A 19,803-nucleotide genomic window follows, 5' to 3' on the forward strand; every position below is an offset into this window, starting at 1 on the left:
GCGACGCGACTGACGGATGCAGGTTCAGTGTCTGCATCCGATAGTCGTGTCGCTTCGGATCAACGCTGCAACACCATGTGACATTTGTATCTCTTACCTTATTTCTGTCGCATGCGACTTGTCGCAGCGTGTCAAATCACACCAGAATCGGTCGTGTAGTCCTACCCTAATTTAGCGTACAGGTGGAGCGTTAGGTGTTGCAAATAAATCCAAGGGCTTTTTACTAAATTGCAGTAGTTAACAAATGTGTTACTAGGATTGTGAGGTACTCCGTAAAACAGTGAGCCAAATCTCCTGTGCCATTTGACTAAATCAGGTTAACTATACGTCTTACCTGGATCCCAAGGGCTGGAAATTCAATTCAACATTTTTAAAGCGAAATAACTGCTGTACTTCCTTGGTACAATGAGGCTTTATATTTAATTTGTAGAATTAAATCACATGAAAGCATTTGCTCCAAAATTGAGTCCGCAAGATCCATACACTAATAAGCACTTGTAACTTAAAGACATGCAATATGCAACTTGTGCCTTGACAATCAACAAGTGCACTGGTGCAGGGGAGCTCTGTACTAAAAAATTAAAGGGGAACTGTCACCCTAAGAGAATTAATTAAAAATTATTTTCTTTCATGTTAGAGCAAAATAAACTTTACTTATACTATATAAATTAAATGTTGTTACCTTCAGTCTTGGAATTCGCAAGCACAGCAAGCAGCTGGGTGCCATTGTGAACACTTATTAATGAAAGTTTTGTATCACCCCAAAATCTTGTGTATGTGCCAGAATGATGGCCTGATGGCCATGCCTATGCACTGGCTACACAATTAGATTGAGAGAGAGAAGGGGGAATGTGAGTAATGCAGCAACATCTAGGAAGTGCTAAATAAAAAACTGAAAGCATTTGACCACCCCACCTCTATGTCCAAGACATAGAGGCCAAGTTTTTTATTGCACATTTGACAATACAGTAAAATGCATATAACCAAAATTCACCATAGAATCTTAATAACAATGCAAAAACTTGACAGATTTATAATGTTACATCACAAAAATAGCAATTATCTGGGTTTATTATCCATCTTGCTGCAGGGGATAAACATCAAGCCATTTCTCCCATATTTTGCTGAATTTTTCGGGTATTCCACGAGCTTCATATGTTATCTTAATCATTGGAAGCATACGATTCAGCAAATGTATCCAGTGATCGTAGGAGGGAGGTTTGGATCACAGCCAGTGTTGAACAATGACCTTCCTGGCGTAGAACAGTAGTGTCCAGTATAAAATTCTGGTATAATTATGTGGGACTAAGTCTTCTACAACCCCCAGAACACAAGCTTCGGGAGAAATGACTTGAGGCAGATCTAAATATTCATAAAGGCATTGTACCACTTTTCTACAAAAATTCTGGATTTTGGGACATACCCAGATAACATGGAGGAAATCTGCTGAAGGGTATTGGCATCGGGGACACATAGGAGATTTGTTTGGGAAAATCTAAAGTCTATTAGGGGAATAATAGTACAGATGCTGTATTTTAAAGCTAATCAACCTATCCGGTGTGGAAATCAGATAATAATATGCTCTGTCAGTGGCCTCTTCCCATAAATCTTCCGTAATTGAAGGCAGAATCATTTGCCATTTACCAAAAGCTGACTGAAAAGGAGAAGGCTTTGCATCTAACAGGGCCTTGTATAGGACAGAAACCAGTTTCCAAGGGTCCGGCGAATGTAGTGCATTACTGACCTCAAATTTATGATACACAGGGTTGTATCCATTGAATTGTCCCCTAAACACATGCTTCAATTGCATATATCTAAAGGGGTCTATTGGATTATCCAGATGTTTTTGCTGAAGCTGGGACAAAGTCAGGAGAGTACCCTGGTCTAGCAAGTCTCCCAGGGACTTGATCTGCATATTGGGCCAATATATAAAGTTTAGGAGGTTCCTGAAGTGAGGGAGGTGTGCATTAGTGGAGTGTGAGAAGAAATCAGGTTTGGCTTGATCTTGCCAATACACAGAGCATCCTGCCAGGCTAGGTAAGGAGCCTTCAGTACAAAATTAGAGTCTTGCGCATGGGACATAGTGAGAGTGATTCTAATGACCCTAGTAATAGCGCATGCAGGAGCATGTTGGGGTCTTCCGGATTAGGATTAAACCAAGCACAGCTATCACACATGAATGTGTGATAGCTGTGCTGCTAGGTAGTAGCCCCACAGATCTGGTAGACCCATGCCGCCCTTTGGTATTGCAGCAGTTAGCAACTTCCAGGAGAGTCTAGGTTGTTTTCCGGACCAAATAAAGGATATCAGGATGGAATTCACTTTTTTAAAATAAGAGGTTGGCATATTAGTTAGGGAATTCCTAAAAAAGTAAAAGAATTTGGGTAAATAAATCATTTTAAAAAGGTTTTTTTTCCCCCACAAAGTAAGTGGCATGTGTTTCCAGGACGTAACCACCGTGGTGAATTTATCTAACCGAGGGGTTAAATTAAGGTCCATGAATTCAAGCTCATTAGGGTCTACATTGATCCCTAGGTACTTGACTCTGGGAGCCCATATAAGTGCAGTATTGGTGGGACGATTGACATCTTTTTAAATACATTTATAAGTCATGGATGTTTAAAAAATAATAATAATAATTTTGGTTTCATGTTTAATTTGCAAATGACTTTTAGGGGCCTATTTATTAAACCTTGAATTTATCTGGTTGAGGTTTTTAAGGGAAAAAAACCTTCAAATTTGTAGAGATACCCCAAAACTGCTAAAAATCCAAATCTGAAAACCTGTCGAGGTCATGTAGCAGTCGATGGCAGATGTCCTTTTTACAATGTAAAGATATTTCTTGACATTGTGATCTGTGCTGTTTTTCGTACAATAATCTGAAACTGAAAAAGTCAGTTTTCTGGGAACAATTCAATTAAAATGTAGATCTTTAGGCATCAAATTAGAAAAAGTCGTACGATTCGAATTTTTGTTTGATTTTGTCAAGACTTTTCCTGCACCAACTTTTTCAAACTGATTATTTGATAAATGAGTTCAATGTGTGGATAGATTGGAGTTTTTAGTTTTAGTAAATCCCCCCTTATTGTGCAACTTTTTACATGTGGGTGTCTTTAAGTATAGATCACCTCTGATGTTCCTCCTGTATGACACATAAAGATGTGAGATCTTAAGTTATCCCACATTTCACCCATGTGCCAACAAATCCCATGGTTGGAAAAACTCTTTCCTGCACATTCTGAAAGCACAAAAAAACTGTGTCTGGCACAAATCCCTATATGCACAGTTTCCTATAGGCAGAAAATATGTTGAGTCACTATTTTGAGCCATTTATTCTTTGAATGACAAGCTATTTGGCTGTTTTTCATGCTCTTTTCCCATCTGTATTTGCGTAATCCTAATGACTCTTTAAACATTTTCTAGGGAACATTCCTTTAAACTTCCTTGTATTGGTAAGCGGATGCTCCTCGGTTGGAAGAATTTTGGATGCTGAAGTTTATAAAATCACAGCTACAGACTTCTTTCCTCTTCAGGAGGAGACCAAAGAAGAAGAGCGTGTGACAGCTCTCAGGAAAATACTTAATTCAGGGATGTTTTATTTCTCATGGCCAAATGCTGGATCAAACTTTGACCTCACCCATCGGGCCCAAAAACAAGCTGTAAACAGCAGTTGTGAATCTGGAAATTGGTTTTTTTGGTAAGTATATGAACAAGGTACTTAGGATCCAATCAGCAGGTAGAATTTAGAGGTCACTTGCTTAAAACTGAAAGCAAAACATTTTATTGATTGCTATGGGTTACTAGACCTGGGCAAACACATTACCTTTTATTACATTGTACAATAGTATTCATGCAGTCTCAAGGGAGTCACATCATTGGACCGCCAATCTCCTATATATGAAAATTTGCACCAGTTAATCTTGTGGTGGCAAGTGTAATAATTTTTAGTGTAGGTCCTATTGTTGCACTAAGGCTGAATAAATCTCAATCTGGATTTACTGGGCCCTGGTTGAGGGATTTGTGATGCTTTGTGACTGATAGATGGAGTGGGGTAAAGGGATCCCTTATCCCTGAAACATAATATACAGAATGGGCCATCTCCCTTAGAATCTTCCAATTAATTCCTTTTTTCTCTGTAATTGTAAATCAGTAACTTGTACTTGATCCTAAATTAACTGCATAACTAGTGCATTTGTAATGTATTGAGGGGAAGCATATGTAGCCTTCCCAATACAAGACTCAAGCTATGAAGTTCAGGGCTTCCTATTACACAAACAGGAATGTAAATAACAGTAAAAGTGGGTTAGGCTAGGGCCGCATGCTGGGCTTATATGTAATCAAACTCATATAAGCTCATGTGTGGGGGAAAATAGCATGGCACTCCGTAGTCTTATGGTTTTGAAAAGAAGGGTATAGGGCAATGTTCCCCCAAATTTCTTCTTGGCTATGTGTGCCAAAAAAAAGTATTTTGTGAGCACATTTTAGACTTGTGTGGTCAGTTTTACAAACTGTGCTTGCATGTCACAATAAATACAAGATTTTGTGTTTTCTCACAAAAAATTTTGTGCGTACCACAATTTTTTGTGTGTGTGCTGACTTCAAAAGTTGTGTGGGCACACATGAGCGCACAGTTTAGAGAGAACATTGTTATAGGGGTAATTATCTTATGCCAGTGTCCCTTCAAGAAAGGGAACTAAATAATTATCCTCCATACCCCTAACTACTGTATATACAGTAAAAGGGTTTAGAAAGTGACATTAAATATTGAGTAGCATGAAACAGTATGCAATTCTAGCCAAAGTAAAAAGAAAACCTCTACCTTGTCATCTCAATGAGAACACAATGGGTAACTTAATAGTATGGTTAAAACTTAATGATTAAGGAAGAGAAATACGTTGATTAAATAACTAAATTTCAAGCTTCCTTGTAACAAGGGCTGTATCAGATGCTTCTAATCATGTGCTTGTGACACTTGAGTTCCTTGTATGTATATATTTTGTATTTACATTTGAAAATATTGACTTTTTAATGTAAATTTTAAAAGTGCACATTGTGCTGTGTGCATTTGGTATCCCCTGTAAAACTCATTTGTTTCTCCCAGGAGGATGTAGTTTTAGTTTAGATTTGTATACTTAAAGGGGTTGTTCACCTTTTAATTAACTTTTAGTATGATGTAGATGATGGTATTCTGAGACAATTTGCAATTGTTTTTAATTTTTTATTATTTGTGGTCTTTGAGTTATATATATTTTATTCAGCAGCTCTCCAGTCTACAATTTCAGCAATCCGGTTGCTAGCGTCCAAATTACCCTAGCAACCATGTATTGATTTGAGTATGAGACTGGAATATGAATAGGAGAGGGCCTGAAAAGAAAGTGTAGTAATAACAAGTAATGGCACAATACATTTGTAGCATTATAGAGCATTTGTTTTTTAGATGGGGTCAGTGACCTCCATTTGAAAGCTGGAAAGAGTCAGAACAAGACAAGTAAGGCAAAAACTATAATAAATAAATAAATAAATAAATAAAAGAAATAATGAACACCAATGGAAAAGTTGCTTAGAATTAGCCATTCTGTAACATACCCTTTTAAATAGACAGTATAAATCTAAAAACACCTAGCTCAAAATGAACATAATAAATAGGTGTTGTGCTGAAATTACATTCTGCCTATTGTTTTAATTTTTTTTAAAAATCCATATTATCCTATTTTTTCACCATTTAAAACATCACTAGATCCAGTATAGCATTTTTTCTGGTTGGCTCCTCTATAACCTGTGCCATAAAATTGTCATGCAACCGGTTTATAAACTTGTTCCCATTAACTGTGTTGGCAGTACTGTTGCTCCAGTCTATATCTGGGTAATTAAACCCCTCAATTATTATTACTTTCTCCAAACTAGCAGCCTTTTCTATTTGCATCAGGAGCTTAACCTCCTCCTCTTAACTTACATTAGCGGTCTATTGCATACTCTTACAATCAATTTGCTGGACAATCAGTGAAAAGCTCCACCCAAGCTCCAACTTCTATTTTATGTGTACGATTCCAGGCAAATATTGTTTAAATCAGTTTGAAGCAATCCCAAGCATTTAATTATCTTAATCACATAGCTATCCACAAAATGGCTGAAATTGAGCAATTATGTACCCTTACAGAACATCCATAGAAAAAGTGAATGCAAACATTTTATTAATTTTTACAGTTTGTATTCATTTATCCCTGTAATTCTTTTACATTATTCTATGCAATGGAAAAAATAGCATTTTGTCTTGATGTCACAGTGCCCTTGAATCTGATATAACTGTGACTGATTTTGTATATTTACTTAATCGGTAATATTTACCTTCTAGGTAAATGTTCAACAGCTTACCATAACTGAAGTGAATATTCCATGTTTTCTCCCTACAGGAACAGATTGCTGCATGTGCCTTTGAAACACTATCAGGTTAGCTGTGCTGACTGGCTGTTGAAAGTTATCTGTGGGGGAGTAGAAATCCGTACTGTGTATGCCTCACATCGAAAAGCAAAGGCTTGCCTTATCTCACGGATAAGCTGTGCACGGGCTGGTGCCAGATTCCACATCCGTGGAGTTGATGATGATGGACATGTGTCTAACTTTGTTGAAACAGAGCAGGTACTCCCTCTAATGAAAGAAATGTATTTTTGTGAAAAGAATCCGAACGCTGATTTGCATATGTAAATTGGGGGGGAAGAACCGCGCACGTGTGCAGTTAAAAAAATGTACTTCCTATTTGTTTGACGAAAAGTTGAGATTTTTTTGGAATCGGTTTTGATTCGATCAGACACTTGCATTCGGCCGAATCCTGAAACAAATCCTGGATTCTGTGCATTTGTATACTCTAAGGCTAATACCAGACAGGGCTGAAAAATGGTCTGCTGAAATACACAGGCTGAGAATCGGCCCATATGCTGTCATTAAAATCCTGTCCTGTCTGTACCCGGAAGAGTTGTGTCAGCCTAATTTAGGTGCAACAATGCAAAGTCTTCTTCACCAAAATCATTGTATGCCCTGACTGGCATAAGCGATATAGTCTATGAATTCAGATACAGAGTTGAGTATTGTAATCAAGTTGTGATTCAGGTTAAAAGTAGAGCTTCCAACTTTATATTTGTTAGAGGGGAAAAACAGTTTCTAAATTCACAATATTGAAATGAATAATCTTAAAATTCAAGTTATAGCAGAGCTTTAATTTGGTGTTATATTTATTCCAATAATTGACATATTATTATATGTGAAACCCCAGTTACTAAGTGACTTGGTGATGCATTCTCCCAGCATTTTGTGTTCACGACAGGACTTCATTCCAGCACTGACTGTTAGAGTCAGAAATGCTTGTCTTGTCCTTTCAATACAAGTTAATGTGATATTTCTTGAGCTAAAGGGCACAAAAGGGAAATTTAAGGTAGATAATTATATTATTAGATTTATTCTTGCACTAGTCTTTATAAATGTGCATGCAGAGCAATCAATTTTAATTTACAGATCTCTGAACTATAAGAAATGCGGGTTGTCTAATGACTTTGTTGATATAATATTGTCAGATGTTATACAACATATATTAATTCAATTTAATTTCTGTTATTCTTAGACTATTTATGTGGATGAAGATATTTCCTCCTTTGTTCAAATCAGAGGCTCTGTTCCAATGTTTTGGGAACAACCAGGGCTGCAGGTAAGCTTCTAATGCATTCATAAATATTGTGCATTTATTAGTATTTGATACTTTGTACTTGTGTTAAAGGGGGCAGAATCTGTAAACAACAGAAACATTTGCAGTTTTCAAATTGTTGCAGTGAGGACCCCAAATATTCATTGCTGAGGCAGAACGGAAAAATTGGCAGTTTTGTAATGGTGAGGACCCAAAACAGTCAATGCTCAGGCAGAAACTCACCCGACCAACAGAATGGAAGCTGACTGTTTAGTAATTCTGAATTCAGTTGTTTCAGACCTTTTTTTCCTTTGCTGCCGAATGCTTTTGTTTTAATGCTTAGATATATATTAACCTTTTCTTGAAAATAATAATCAACTGCATATGCAAATATATATATGCCCTTTTTATCGAAAAATGAATATACCAAAACTCATTTAGACTGCAAAATCCAGTGTGCCCACCTCATCTATTCATTGAACAGCTTAAATATCCCCATGCTGCAGGACTGATAGATATGTTAATATTCTAAATGTTCTTACTGTATAACTAGCCAAGGAGGAAATTGAACCATATTGGGACAATGTAACAAAATGTATCAACTAGGTCTTAAACTGTAGCAGTTAATGAGCAGGGATGTAACTGATGGACTGCTGCAAGGAGCTAATGTTAGAGTGCAGGAAGATGTCACAATAGCATAACAAAAGTAATCAGCTTATCTAGATTTCTCCTTCAGCAATGTACTTCCACTCACACCAGTATACACACATAGGGGCCGATTCATCAAGCTCGAGTGAAGGATTCGAATTAAAAAACTTCGAATTTCGAGTGGTTTTTTGTGCTCCTCGACTATCGTATTGGCGTAAATTCGCCTGAGTAGAATGATTCGAATAGATCGAGCGCAAAAACGCTGCGAATATTCGCCCATTCGATAATCGAAGTACTGTCTCTTTTAAAAATACTTCGACTGACTACTTCGGCACCTAAAACCTACCGAATTGCTTTAAAAGCCTATGGGAAAGTCCCATAGACTTGTTTTCCAAGTTTTTGATCGAATAAAAAGGCCTTCGATCGAACTAAAATCCTTCGAGCGAATATTCGATCGGGCGCCTTTTCGCCTGGCGAATATTCGCCAATTTGACTATTCGCCAGCGCGTAAATTCGCCCGAATTGCCTATTCGATTCTATTCCCCAGTCGAATTTCGAGGGATTTAACCCCTCGAAATTCGACCATTGATGAATTTGCCCCTTAGACTGTATAAATGCAGTGTATGAGACTGTATAAATGTAAACATCCATTGCATGGCACAGATATTCTTAATACACAATGTTGTGCTGTAGACTACATGCTGTAAGAAGCTTAGCATTAAACCAAATCCTTCTATAAATATTTTCCCAAGATACTGTAGCTGCCAGATAGTGTGTGAGCACACCAAGATAGGACATATCCAAGAGAGAACATTGCATTTCTTTACTGTACTTGTAAATTCTGTTTTATAACAGTCTATTATGAAGTAGTAAAGTGAAATTTACACTGTATGGCCAACATAGTTTAGCCTTTCTTTCAGATTAGTGGAATAGGCTATGTAATAAAGCACACAGACAAGTACTATTCAACAAAAATAATATTGGCAGACAATTGTGTTGCTCTGAAGAATTTATTTACTAGCATCATGGCATTATCATTGAATGCCCAGGTTAACTGTAATTTACATCATTAGGAAGTAGAAGTGTAAAGAAGTAGCATAAATCCATTGGTAAGCCACATAGACTCAGTGCTGTAGCATGAAGTGTGTAAAGCAAAGTTCCTTTCCTAAAGTGGAACACTCACTGGCAAATTAGGTAGTTTAGATAGATAGATAGTTTAGAAGAATATGCCCACAGTAGGGCATATCTAGATGTTTATTCTGTCAGGAACTATAAGAGAAAAGCTGCCCAGATATATAAAATTTTATTGAGTTTATTAAGTTTTCTAGATTGCCTGTAGTCAAAAAATGTTCATGTCTTGTTTCTAAGGTTGGCTCTCACCATCTTAAACTTACCAGAGGACTTGAGGCCAATGCCCCAGCATTTGACAGGTAAAGTTACAGTTCTATAAGGTCTTATTTTGCATTGCATGGCTTCTCATTATTATGTTTTTCATATATTATTTTATTACTTTAAGCAAATGGCAGCAAAATTAATTAATTCCACATTAAAAAGTAGTAACATTTCCAATAGTCATCTTGGCTTTCAGTTCTCTATAAGCAGAGTAGAGAAAGGGAACAGGACCTCTTTGAAGTTGGGTCTGTATACAGGCTATTTGGAATATAACCAGGGGTATAGGGAAAGGCATAGGTGAGCTGATTGGGTACTTGAGTAGGCAAAAAAACCTTATTGGAGTAGTGAGGTAAGGTATTTAAGAAGAAAAAGAGAAACCATATAAACATTAAAAGATAAAAAAGTGGGGGGGTCTGGAGGGTGTTGGGAGGAGTCGGGGGGTCAGCAGCAACCGCACGTCCAATTCTGCATGCCGGCGTTAATTGCAGGCTAGGCTCAGCGGCCCAGTTCAGGACTATCCGAGGCCCGGTTCTGGTCTGCGGCCTGGTGGTTGGGGACCTCTGCTTGAATTTACAAATTTGAATTTACAAAAATTGAATTTACAGATTTTTATAGGTGTCAAAATTCACACATTTAAATTTTAATCCCCCTATTCGAATGTGAGATTTATCACAACTCAAACATGGAAATAGTCCTAATTTGAATATTCGCCACCTAAAACCTGCTGAGTTCATGTACAAATCAATGGTCAGTTGAGCCATTTGGAGACGTTAATAGCCTTCTTGACACTAGAGGTTTTTTTCCGGAGAATTCGAATAAATTTAAAATTTATTAGAGTAAAAAAAATAATTCACATGAATTTGAAATTCGACCTTTTAAAAATGGGCCTCTAAAAGGTTGAACTTGATGCATATGCATTTTTACAATCTACAGTAAGTTACTTTTGAAAGGTCTGTCTCCAGACGACTAATATTTTCATGTCATGGAGTGGGTAGTGCAGCTTGTGCAGAAATTAGAGGCTTTTTTTAGGTGGAAAGCTAGGATGCTTGTGGTGTAAAGTGAGCACTAAAACTTGTGAGCTTTGTATATATTTGTTATATACCATTGTCTGTGATCCACATGTACCTCCATAAATTAACAAAAAAAAACAATTTTACAGGCATATGATGCTGTTGAAAGAGCAGTATGGAAAACAAGTGATTGTTAACCTCTTACGAAGCAAAGGAGGAGAGGAGGTTTTAAGTCGTGCCTTTAAGGTAATTCATTTCTCCTGTTTCATGCACAATCATTATGAATGTATAGTTCACAAAATATTTTCTGGTAAAGCAAGTGTCATAACAATAGAGGGAGACACTTCAGAGCCTGGGCATGTCTCCAGCGGTCCCCTTCCCATTTTTCTTAGACTGTCAGCTGTAGCTACTCAGAGATGAACTATGTCAGTGCCATGTGGCCTCTCTGAGAGAAAAGAGGGTGAAAGTTAGTTATTGCTCGCAGCTATTTTGAATTTACAAGGTAATTTCACTTTTTTTAAAAATCGTCCCTGTCCCTGAATTTTTGCTCCTGTAAATGGCAAATATATTTTGGACAAAATTTGGCAGATGTATAGATGTATTGCAGTGTTCCTTATTTACGAAATGTGAGCAATACAGATAATGCAATTTCATGGAAATAAGATTTTAGATTTAGTTTGGTATTACGGCGAATCTTCTGCAGAGGATTCAATATTTGAGTATGGAAAGAAAAAGGGACATCATAAGAAGGGGACATTTTTACATTATGAAGAAGGCCCCCACAGAAAGCTTTGTGTCAAACCAGTCAGAAGCTGTTTGAACATATTTTGGAGTTTATAATTATTATTCCTTTTCTTTTTTAAGCCTCTTAAGTTAGCTTTGGTATTATCAGGGGATACTGCTACCCAAAAGCTCTGAAAACATTGTAGAATTGCCCGAAACCCCCGACACACCAAAAAATCTATGGGACTGTTCCCATTGACTTTTATGCAACCTCAACAGGTTTGAGATGCCGTGTTTTTATATTCAGGCTTTTTAGCCCTCGGGGTTTAGTAAATTCCAAAAATTTGTGATTTTTTTAAAAGTCTTATTATAACACAAAAAAAATCACGAATTTCCAGTATTCGGATTTTAGTTAATAACCCCCCAAGACTCCAAAAAATATTTTTTCCCCAACCTTGAATGTGAATAGGACCCTAATTGTTCATTTTAAGAAGCATTCTGTATAGATATAAGTGTGTTTGTATGTTTCCTCTTTTTAGAAACTACTGTGGGCATCACTGCATGCAGACGATGTGCCAATGATTAACTTTGACTACCATCAGATTGTGAAAGGTGGTAAAATAGAGAAAATGGATAATCTGTTGAAACCACAGTTAAAATTGGATTTGGAAGAGTTTGGAGTGTTCACTAGAGGCGAGAGTTTAACGCCACGGTCAGTTTACTATATTAAGTGAAATGTCTGGATGGATTATGCCATTTGAACACAAACAATACTCAGTTTGCATGTCTGCAGTTTTTTTGTGAGCTTATGTCTCCCCTGTACTGTTCCACCAAACAAAACTGGTGCAACTTGAAGAGCTTGGAGCCATTTGTTATCTTATGACAAATGCAAACCAGACTTAAGGGCACATTTTCAGTCTGAAAAAAGGCACACAGGGTTTTGTTCACGTCTTCTTGTCGTTAATCTCAATTATCATTGATAGCACATGCTATCTTCTGTAAAAATTTATGTCATTATAGTACACAAGAACCATGAATATCATGCAAATTATATAAATATAAATCCTTACAATCTGTGCTTAGTGATGTCATTTCTGACTCACTGAACTTGTGTGATATAATAAATAAAGTACCCCCTTTTGCAAAATATGAGAATATTAGAAGTCACCTCTGAGTTTTATGACCTATATAAAAAAAAAACGTTTTTTTGCTTCGTGTCTTTATATGGTTTTGGAACTTCTTTAGTAACTTATAATATCCTTATATTTACAACAGATGTTACTATATTGATTTTATGTATATATATATATATATATATATATATATATATATATATATATATATATATATATATATATATATATATATATATATCACAATACTATTCATTTACAATTAATTTTTGGCAGGTGCCAATTTTCCAAAAAAAGTATATCTTTCATGGCTTAGCATGGGTCAGTGGCTGCAAATCTTATATGTATCATATAAAACATAGTCTTTGGGGCAAATTCACTAACCTGCGTAAATTCGGCAGCGCCGGCTTTGCTCACATCGCAACACTTCGTCAGACGTAGATTCGCCAGGACAACGCTAATACACTAAAATCTGAAGTTGCGTCCAGGGCGCCGAACTCTGTCAAAGTTGCGCTAAGCGTTACATATGGCGGAAAGTTAAAGTTCAATGGACATATATGTTGCAGCAAATACATTACACTACACAAGTCTGGGAAACCTTAATAAAATAAAATAAAGTTGTTATATTGCCCTACACATGATCCCAGTGTATAGTTTATGTGCCATATGTTAGGAAATGTATGGGAAAGCCCGGGTACCCAAAAAGATTTTTACAGACTTTTGCAGTCTATCACCCTTAAAAAGTAAAAGACTAGAAATTGAAGAAGCACTATTCCATTGCACTTTGCCTGGTCTGAGCTGGCGGAGGCAAGTCTGGCGGAACAGGTAAAGAGTAAAAGGTGCATCTTAGTGAATGTGCGAAGTAAGGCTCTTTCACCAGAGAGAAACTTCACCTGGCGTAAGAGTGCGAAGTAGTGCAAGAGTCTATCTCCTTCGCTAGCGAAGTTATGCCTGCACCCGTTCAGTGAAGTCCCGAAATGACGTCCCGCTGGCGAATTTTCCCTAACGTTTGTCACTTCGCCCCTTTAGTGAATTTTCCGCCTTTGGCTGCGGTTGCTGGAAGGCTGCAGAGGGTTGTTCACCTTTGAATTAACTTTTAGTATAATATGAAAAAGCTCTCCGGTCTACAGTTTCAGCAATCTGGCTGCTAGGGTCCAAATTACCCTAGCAGCCATACATTAATTTGAATAGGAGACTGAAATATGAAATAGAAAGGTGAGTAACAAAAAGTAGCAATAACAATATATGTGTTCTTTAGATGGGGTTAGTGACCCCCATTTAAATGCTGGAAAGAGTCAGAAGAAGAAGGCAAATAATTCAAAAACTATAAAAAAAACAAAAACATTAAAGCCATTTCAAAAGTTGCTTAAATTAGCCATTCTATAACATACTAAAAGTCAACTGAAAGGCTAAGGACCCCTTTAAGTTCTTGTACAAATGCATCTGAAAAAAGGTTATTCAGATTATGTATTTTGTTTCTACAGTCTTCAGAAAGGAGCTTTCCGAATGAATTGCTTGGACTGTTTGCATCGCACAAATAGCGTCCAGTCATATATTGCGCTTGAGGTATGTCTCTCACTAAACCTACTGTGCAGCATAAATAACATGGAAATCTGTACCTCCACTGGGACTGGGACCTCCAGTCCCAATTTTGATAGCTCAACCCGCTGTCCCGTTTGGTAATGAAATTTTCAGGCTCTCTTTTATCTCCTGCACTGAGCAGCCAAAAAAAGATGCAAAGTTTCTAACTTAATTGGCTTTTGGCAGAAAACCCAGAATAGATACTTACAGTAGATACTTTTGTAACAATTTAAGCTAAGAAAGTCACTTGAGAGAACTTAGACTCACAGCTTGAAGGGCAATACACCTTCATTAGCAAAACTGTAATAACACATAAAAACCACAGAAATTTGTTCAAACTTTGTAAAATGAACATGGTAATTAGGGAGTGTAGCCACAAAAACAGGTGTGGTTAAAATTGCCACGCTCCTAGCAGCAAATCTTTTTGGCCCTCTTTCTATTTCCAATATATTGGGAGGTTTGTAGCCTTGATATTACAGTTTGTGTATTAAATACTTAACATTTCAAGATTTTGTACCTAACCTAAAAGTCACCTAAAAGAAACTATTTTGTGTTTCAGTCCTTTGATAAAATATGCCACTGAGAACAAATTATTAGTGCAGGAATTTCTAAATAGCAAAATTAGAAAATTGCTCAAGGGTCTGAACATATTTGCAAAAGTCTTTATAAGGATTAGCAGAACACTTGTTCTGCTAAGTGAATTATTAATAATTGACAAAAAAAAACGATAAACTTTTTACTGTAATTAGGTTTTACGTACTCAACTGGAGAGTCTTGGATTAGTTGATATGAAGTCTGTTGTGGAACGATTTGAAGAATCCTACAAAACCATGTGGTCTGCTAATGATCATAACCTGAGCATGATATTTACAGGAAGCAAAGCCCTTGAAGGCAAGGCAAAGGTACAAAACCCTGTTTTCATTATGCTGTCTGACATTTTCTCCAGGCAAATATTTATTCTTCTTATTTTATTAATGATTTAGGTTGGAAAGCTGAAAGATGGCGCACGCACAGTTTCTAGAACCATACAAACAAATTTCTTTGATGGAGCAAAGCAAGAAGCTATTGATTTACTACTTATGGGAGACTTTTTCAATGAGCAATATGCAGACAAAGGACGGATGCTAATGGATAGCTCTGCACTGCTAGGTAGGCTTTCCAACCGAATAGAGGAAATTCCTCATGTGTGAGGGGAATGGGGTATTATGCCCTGTCTTAACTAATATTTCTCTAAGAGTAACTTTTGCAGTCGGTGACACAATAACAACAAGCCCTTCACATTTCCCTAAACTCTGTCTGCCCAGTTGGTGTTCCTATCAGTATGTGCTGTTGCTGGGAGAGTGAAAACGTGTTTGTTTGGGGAGGAAAGGGCAAACCTGTAGTTTGGCCTTGTGTACCCAAACTGGTAGGGTGATGGTGTGTGACAGCTGTCAAAATGAATGTATTCTCCTGCTCAATAAGTATTCTAGGCTGCTACAGTCTTACTAGAGCTACTTGCTTTCTGTCTCAAGCTGAAGAATGTTTAGATGCCAATGGGAATTCATAAAGGTGTAATGCAGGACGACATGTTAGTTATAGAAGTATTTGGTGGGACATGAACCAGTTTCAGCTCTGAGATGAATTACTACAAAGGGCAAGAGTACAGCAAAATGTAATTCTTGGTATACATTCTCATTGCCAGTCCTCTTTAGAAGGCTTGGTTCTTATAACCTGTGGATCCCTGATCAACTGAAACTCCCAGTATTCTGGATAATAGTCCCAATGCCTGATCCTTTTTTTTTTTTCGATTAGAGAAGCACCTGTCATGCACATTAGTGGAAATTTACCCTTTCCCTTAATGGAAATTAATTGCAATTCATGTCAAAGAACATTAGTCATCGGAATTATTACTGGAAAGGGTATACAGAGATGTTCTTGCAATGTTGAATCCTACATAAATAGATCTGATCAATTGTTTTTATTTGGCTTTCAGTAATTCCCAGTGTTTTAAAGGCCATGTCTGAACGACAGTTTGAATTCACTAATTATAAAAGAACTCGTGTTGCTATGGGCACATGGAATGTAAATGGCGGAAAGCAGTTTCGCAGTAAAATCCTTAGCACTAGTGAACTCACAGACTGGCTTCTGGACTCCCCAAAGATCTCTGGAACTCCAGATTTTCAGGGTGAGTATAAAATGTGTTGTGTCAAGTGCTTGAACAATCAGAATTGTTGGTAAAAGTACAAATGACTGATTGAGTTGCGGCCATGATTAACCCAGTAAAAGATAAAAAAGATAAGGTGTGCAATGCATGCAAGCCTGATATAAGATATAAGCATGGGTAGATTTTCATTAAGGCTATCCTCACCAAACCTGCCTTGCACTTAAAAAAAATAAAAGAAGGAAAAAAATACTGCTCCCTTACTAAGTGCTGGTAAGTGTGTCTCTGGATGGGGGATGTTACTGGCTGCTGATTGTGTCAGTAGTAGGACAGTTAATGTGGTGCCTGGCTATATTGAAAACCCTTATCTTCTTTCGTGTCTGCTGCATTTTCGCTATTGCTGCTTTCCTGTCCCTGTACAGCTGCAGGAATCAGATTGTTACAGAGTTACTTTTGAACCTCACTCCAGTCAGTCACTGTACTTGGGACTATGTGGACAAAAATAGCAGTGGTGAAGTTGAAGCAGACCAGGAAGAAGATACTTAACCTAAAGTCACTCATTTTTAAAGCAGCCAGGCTCTGCATTAAAGGTCTGCCCGCCCCCCACTGATTCTGAAAATGACCAATGACTGCAGTAACTGAATGGCTGACATCAGCACAACCCCATCAAATACAGGTCAGTGAAGAAGTAGAGAAGAAAAAAACGGCAGAAAAAATGTGTTAAATGGAGGAAGAAAATGGGAAAAGTTTCATATTAAGTTAGGTTGAAAAAAGACACACATCCATCAAGTTTAACCTATTAACTTTGTTACCTGCTTAACTGCTAGTTGATCCAGAGGAAGGCAAAAAAAACCATTTCAAGCCTCTCCAATTATACAGAGTCCCTGGATCAACTTGTACTATATGCAATCTTCCATAACCCTGTATTCCCTCACTTGCTAAAAAGCCATTCAACCCCTTTTTAAAGCTATCTTATGTATCAGCTTGTACAACTGATTCAGGAAGAACACATCTTCACAGCTCTCACTGTAAAAAAAAACCCTTCTGAATATTTAGGCGGAACCTCTTTTCTTTTAAACAGAATGGGTGACCTTGTGTCAGCTGGAAAGACCTACTGGTAAATAAAGCATTAGAGAGATTATTATATGATCCCCTTATATATTTGTATTTTTTTATATTTTAGCGTGAACAACACCAATTAGCCAGTCTTTCCTCATAGAAGATTTTCCATTACTTTTACCAGCTTAGTTGCCCTTCTCTGTACCCTCTCAAATACTATAATGTCCTGTTTAAGCACTGGAGACCAAAACTGTATGTCATATTCTAGATGGGGCCTTATCAGTGCTCTAGTCTATACAGTGGAAGAATGACCCCTTCCTGCCGTGAATCAATGCCCCTTTTAATACAGCTTATTTGCCCTTGATGCTGCTGACTGACATTGCTTGCTACAGCCAAGTTTATAATTTACAAGGACTCCAAGGTCCTTTTCCATAATGGATTTGCCTAGTGCAGTCCCATTAAGGGTATAAGTGGCTTGGATATTTACATCTCAGGTGCATGACTTTACATTTTTCAACATTGAACCTCATTTGCCACTTAGCTGCCCAGATTGCCAGTTTGTCAAGATCCTGTTGCAAGGATGCCACATCCTGGATGGTATTAATTGGGCTGGATAGTTTTGTGTCATCTGCAAATACTGATACATTACTTACAATACCCTCTGCTAAGTCATTAATGAACAAGTTAAATAAAAGTGGACCCAATACTGACCCTTGAGAATGTCATCCCTTAACAAGCCTTCAAATAATTTGCCCACCACAGATGTCAAACTTACTGGCCTATAATAGCCAGGCTGAGATAGTAATCCCTTTTTAAGTATTGGAATGACATCAGCTTTTCTCCAATCCATAGGTACTATACCAGAAAATCAGAAATAGGGGCCAGCATAAAACTGAGCTCTCTCATAAAACTAAGCTCTCTTATAACCCTGGGGTGTATGCCATCTGGCCCTGGCACCTTGTTTACATAGTTTTTTATTAAAGCTTTATTAATCATATCCTGAGTCAGCCACTGACTAGATTGAGCTGAGCCATCAGTGGAGCAATGAAGTGAGCCTAGGAACTCAGACTTGATTTAGAATTGATTTAGCACATTTGCCTTTTCTATATCTGTTACAACCATACTGGTACCATTATTTAAAGTAGCAACACTACCAACCCGTATCTTTTTACTATTAATATACTTAAAAAACTTTTTGGGGTTAGTCTTAACCTCAGCTGCAATGCACTCTTCATATCATTTCTTTGCCTTCCGAACATTTATTGTAGTGTTTATATTCATTAAATGCAGCTCTGTCCCAATAGACTTGTAGTTTTTAAATGCCTTTCTCTTGTTTCCTATTAATTTCTTTACTTATATATTAAGCCACATAGGGTGATTCTTAGTGCTTCTACATTTACTCCTTAAGGGAATAAATTGAGAACAGTTACGATTTAATATTTAAATGACAAAAATTTCTATTCTGTGTTTTTAGCTGAAAAAATAATACCCCAGTCAAAGCTCTGAATGGCAGCCCTCAAGGCACTAAAATTATCTTTTCTGAAATTCATGGTTTTTGTTGCCCCAGTGTATATTTGTTTTTTTGCACCAGACATTAAATTATATAACATTATGGTCACTATTACCCAGGGGTTCAATGACTTGCACATTTGCTATAAGTTCTGGGACATTAGAGATCACTAGATCCGGTATAGCATTTTTTCTGTTTTTTTTTCTCTGTCATCATAGGGGGACACAGGGACGATGGGGTTAAGCTCCACCCTCCAGGAGGCAGGACACTTACTAATAAATTTGTGGGCGTGCCTAACCGGCTTAACCCCCACACTCCAGCTTATCCAATCAGTTTTTTAAGTGTCCTGTTACCAGGAGGATGGACGTCCAGCGATGTTAGTCAAGGATGACTATTCTCTTTCTGTGGTCTTACTCTGGGCAGCGTATGTTTGTCCTTAGTACAGTCCCAGTATTCTCCGCCCACCGGGGTCATTTCTAGCCGCTATAGGCTATAACGACCACCCAGACGTATCCCTGCTAAGTTTGGCGATGGCAGATGGTCTGGCCGGGATGGGCACGAGGTGAGTACCTGCCTTGGGCATAACAACTCACCTCACAGTTCTGGCTTGGCAGCCTCCCCCCTAGCAGGGAAGCCCTCCCCCTGTTCCCCCCCCTTATCCTTACTGTTTGGTAAGGGGTGCAGGGCGTGCTCCTGTACTGGCCGGTTCTCTCCCTCCATGCTGTTGTCTGGGCGCCCGCTGCGCCTTCTGTCTAACTGAGGAGACGGCTGAGGGGGGAGAGGGCCGGATCACGCTGCGCTGGAACGCATGCGGCGTATGCGTTCCGGCGGCCATTTTGCGCACGTTGTGCGCATGCGCGTATGCGTTCCAGCGGCCATCTTGCGCACTTTGTGCGCATGCGTATGCGTTCCAGCGGCCATCTTGCGCACATAGT

General features: G+C 37.9%; 1 protein-coding gene across 3 annotated transcripts in view; it reads left to right on the plus strand.

The window, feature by feature from the left end:
- The window catches only part of synj2.L (synaptojanin 2 L homeolog), a 72,246-nt gene that overhangs the window by 13,937 nt on the left and 38,506 nt on the right, over positions 1 to 19,803 (plus strand). For all 3 annotated transcript variants that reach the window (XM_018263087.2, XM_041562768.1, XM_041562767.1), the window contains exons 3-12: positions 3,424 to 3,697; positions 6,411 to 6,636; positions 7,613 to 7,696; positions 9,689 to 9,750; positions 10,872 to 10,968; positions 11,985 to 12,157; positions 14,063 to 14,144; positions 14,909 to 15,061; positions 15,143 to 15,308; positions 16,132 to 16,323. In XM_018263087.2, the coding sequence (XP_018118576.2) occupies positions 3,424 to 3,697; positions 6,411 to 6,636; positions 7,613 to 7,696; positions 9,689 to 9,750; positions 10,872 to 10,968; positions 11,985 to 12,157; positions 14,063 to 14,144; positions 14,909 to 15,061; positions 15,143 to 15,308; positions 16,132 to 16,323 (1,509 nt within the window). The remainder of the gene's footprint in view (positions 1 to 3,423; positions 3,698 to 6,410; positions 6,637 to 7,612; positions 7,697 to 9,688; positions 9,751 to 10,871; positions 10,969 to 11,984; positions 12,158 to 14,062; positions 14,145 to 14,908; positions 15,062 to 15,142; positions 15,309 to 16,131; positions 16,324 to 19,803) is intronic.

The sequence above is a fragment of the Xenopus laevis genome, chromosome 5L (assembly GCF_017654675.1).
Source record: "Xenopus laevis strain J_2021 chromosome 5L, Xenopus_laevis_v10.1, whole genome shotgun sequence".
Taxonomy (NCBI): Eukaryota; Metazoa; Chordata; class Amphibia; order Anura; family Pipidae; genus Xenopus; species Xenopus laevis.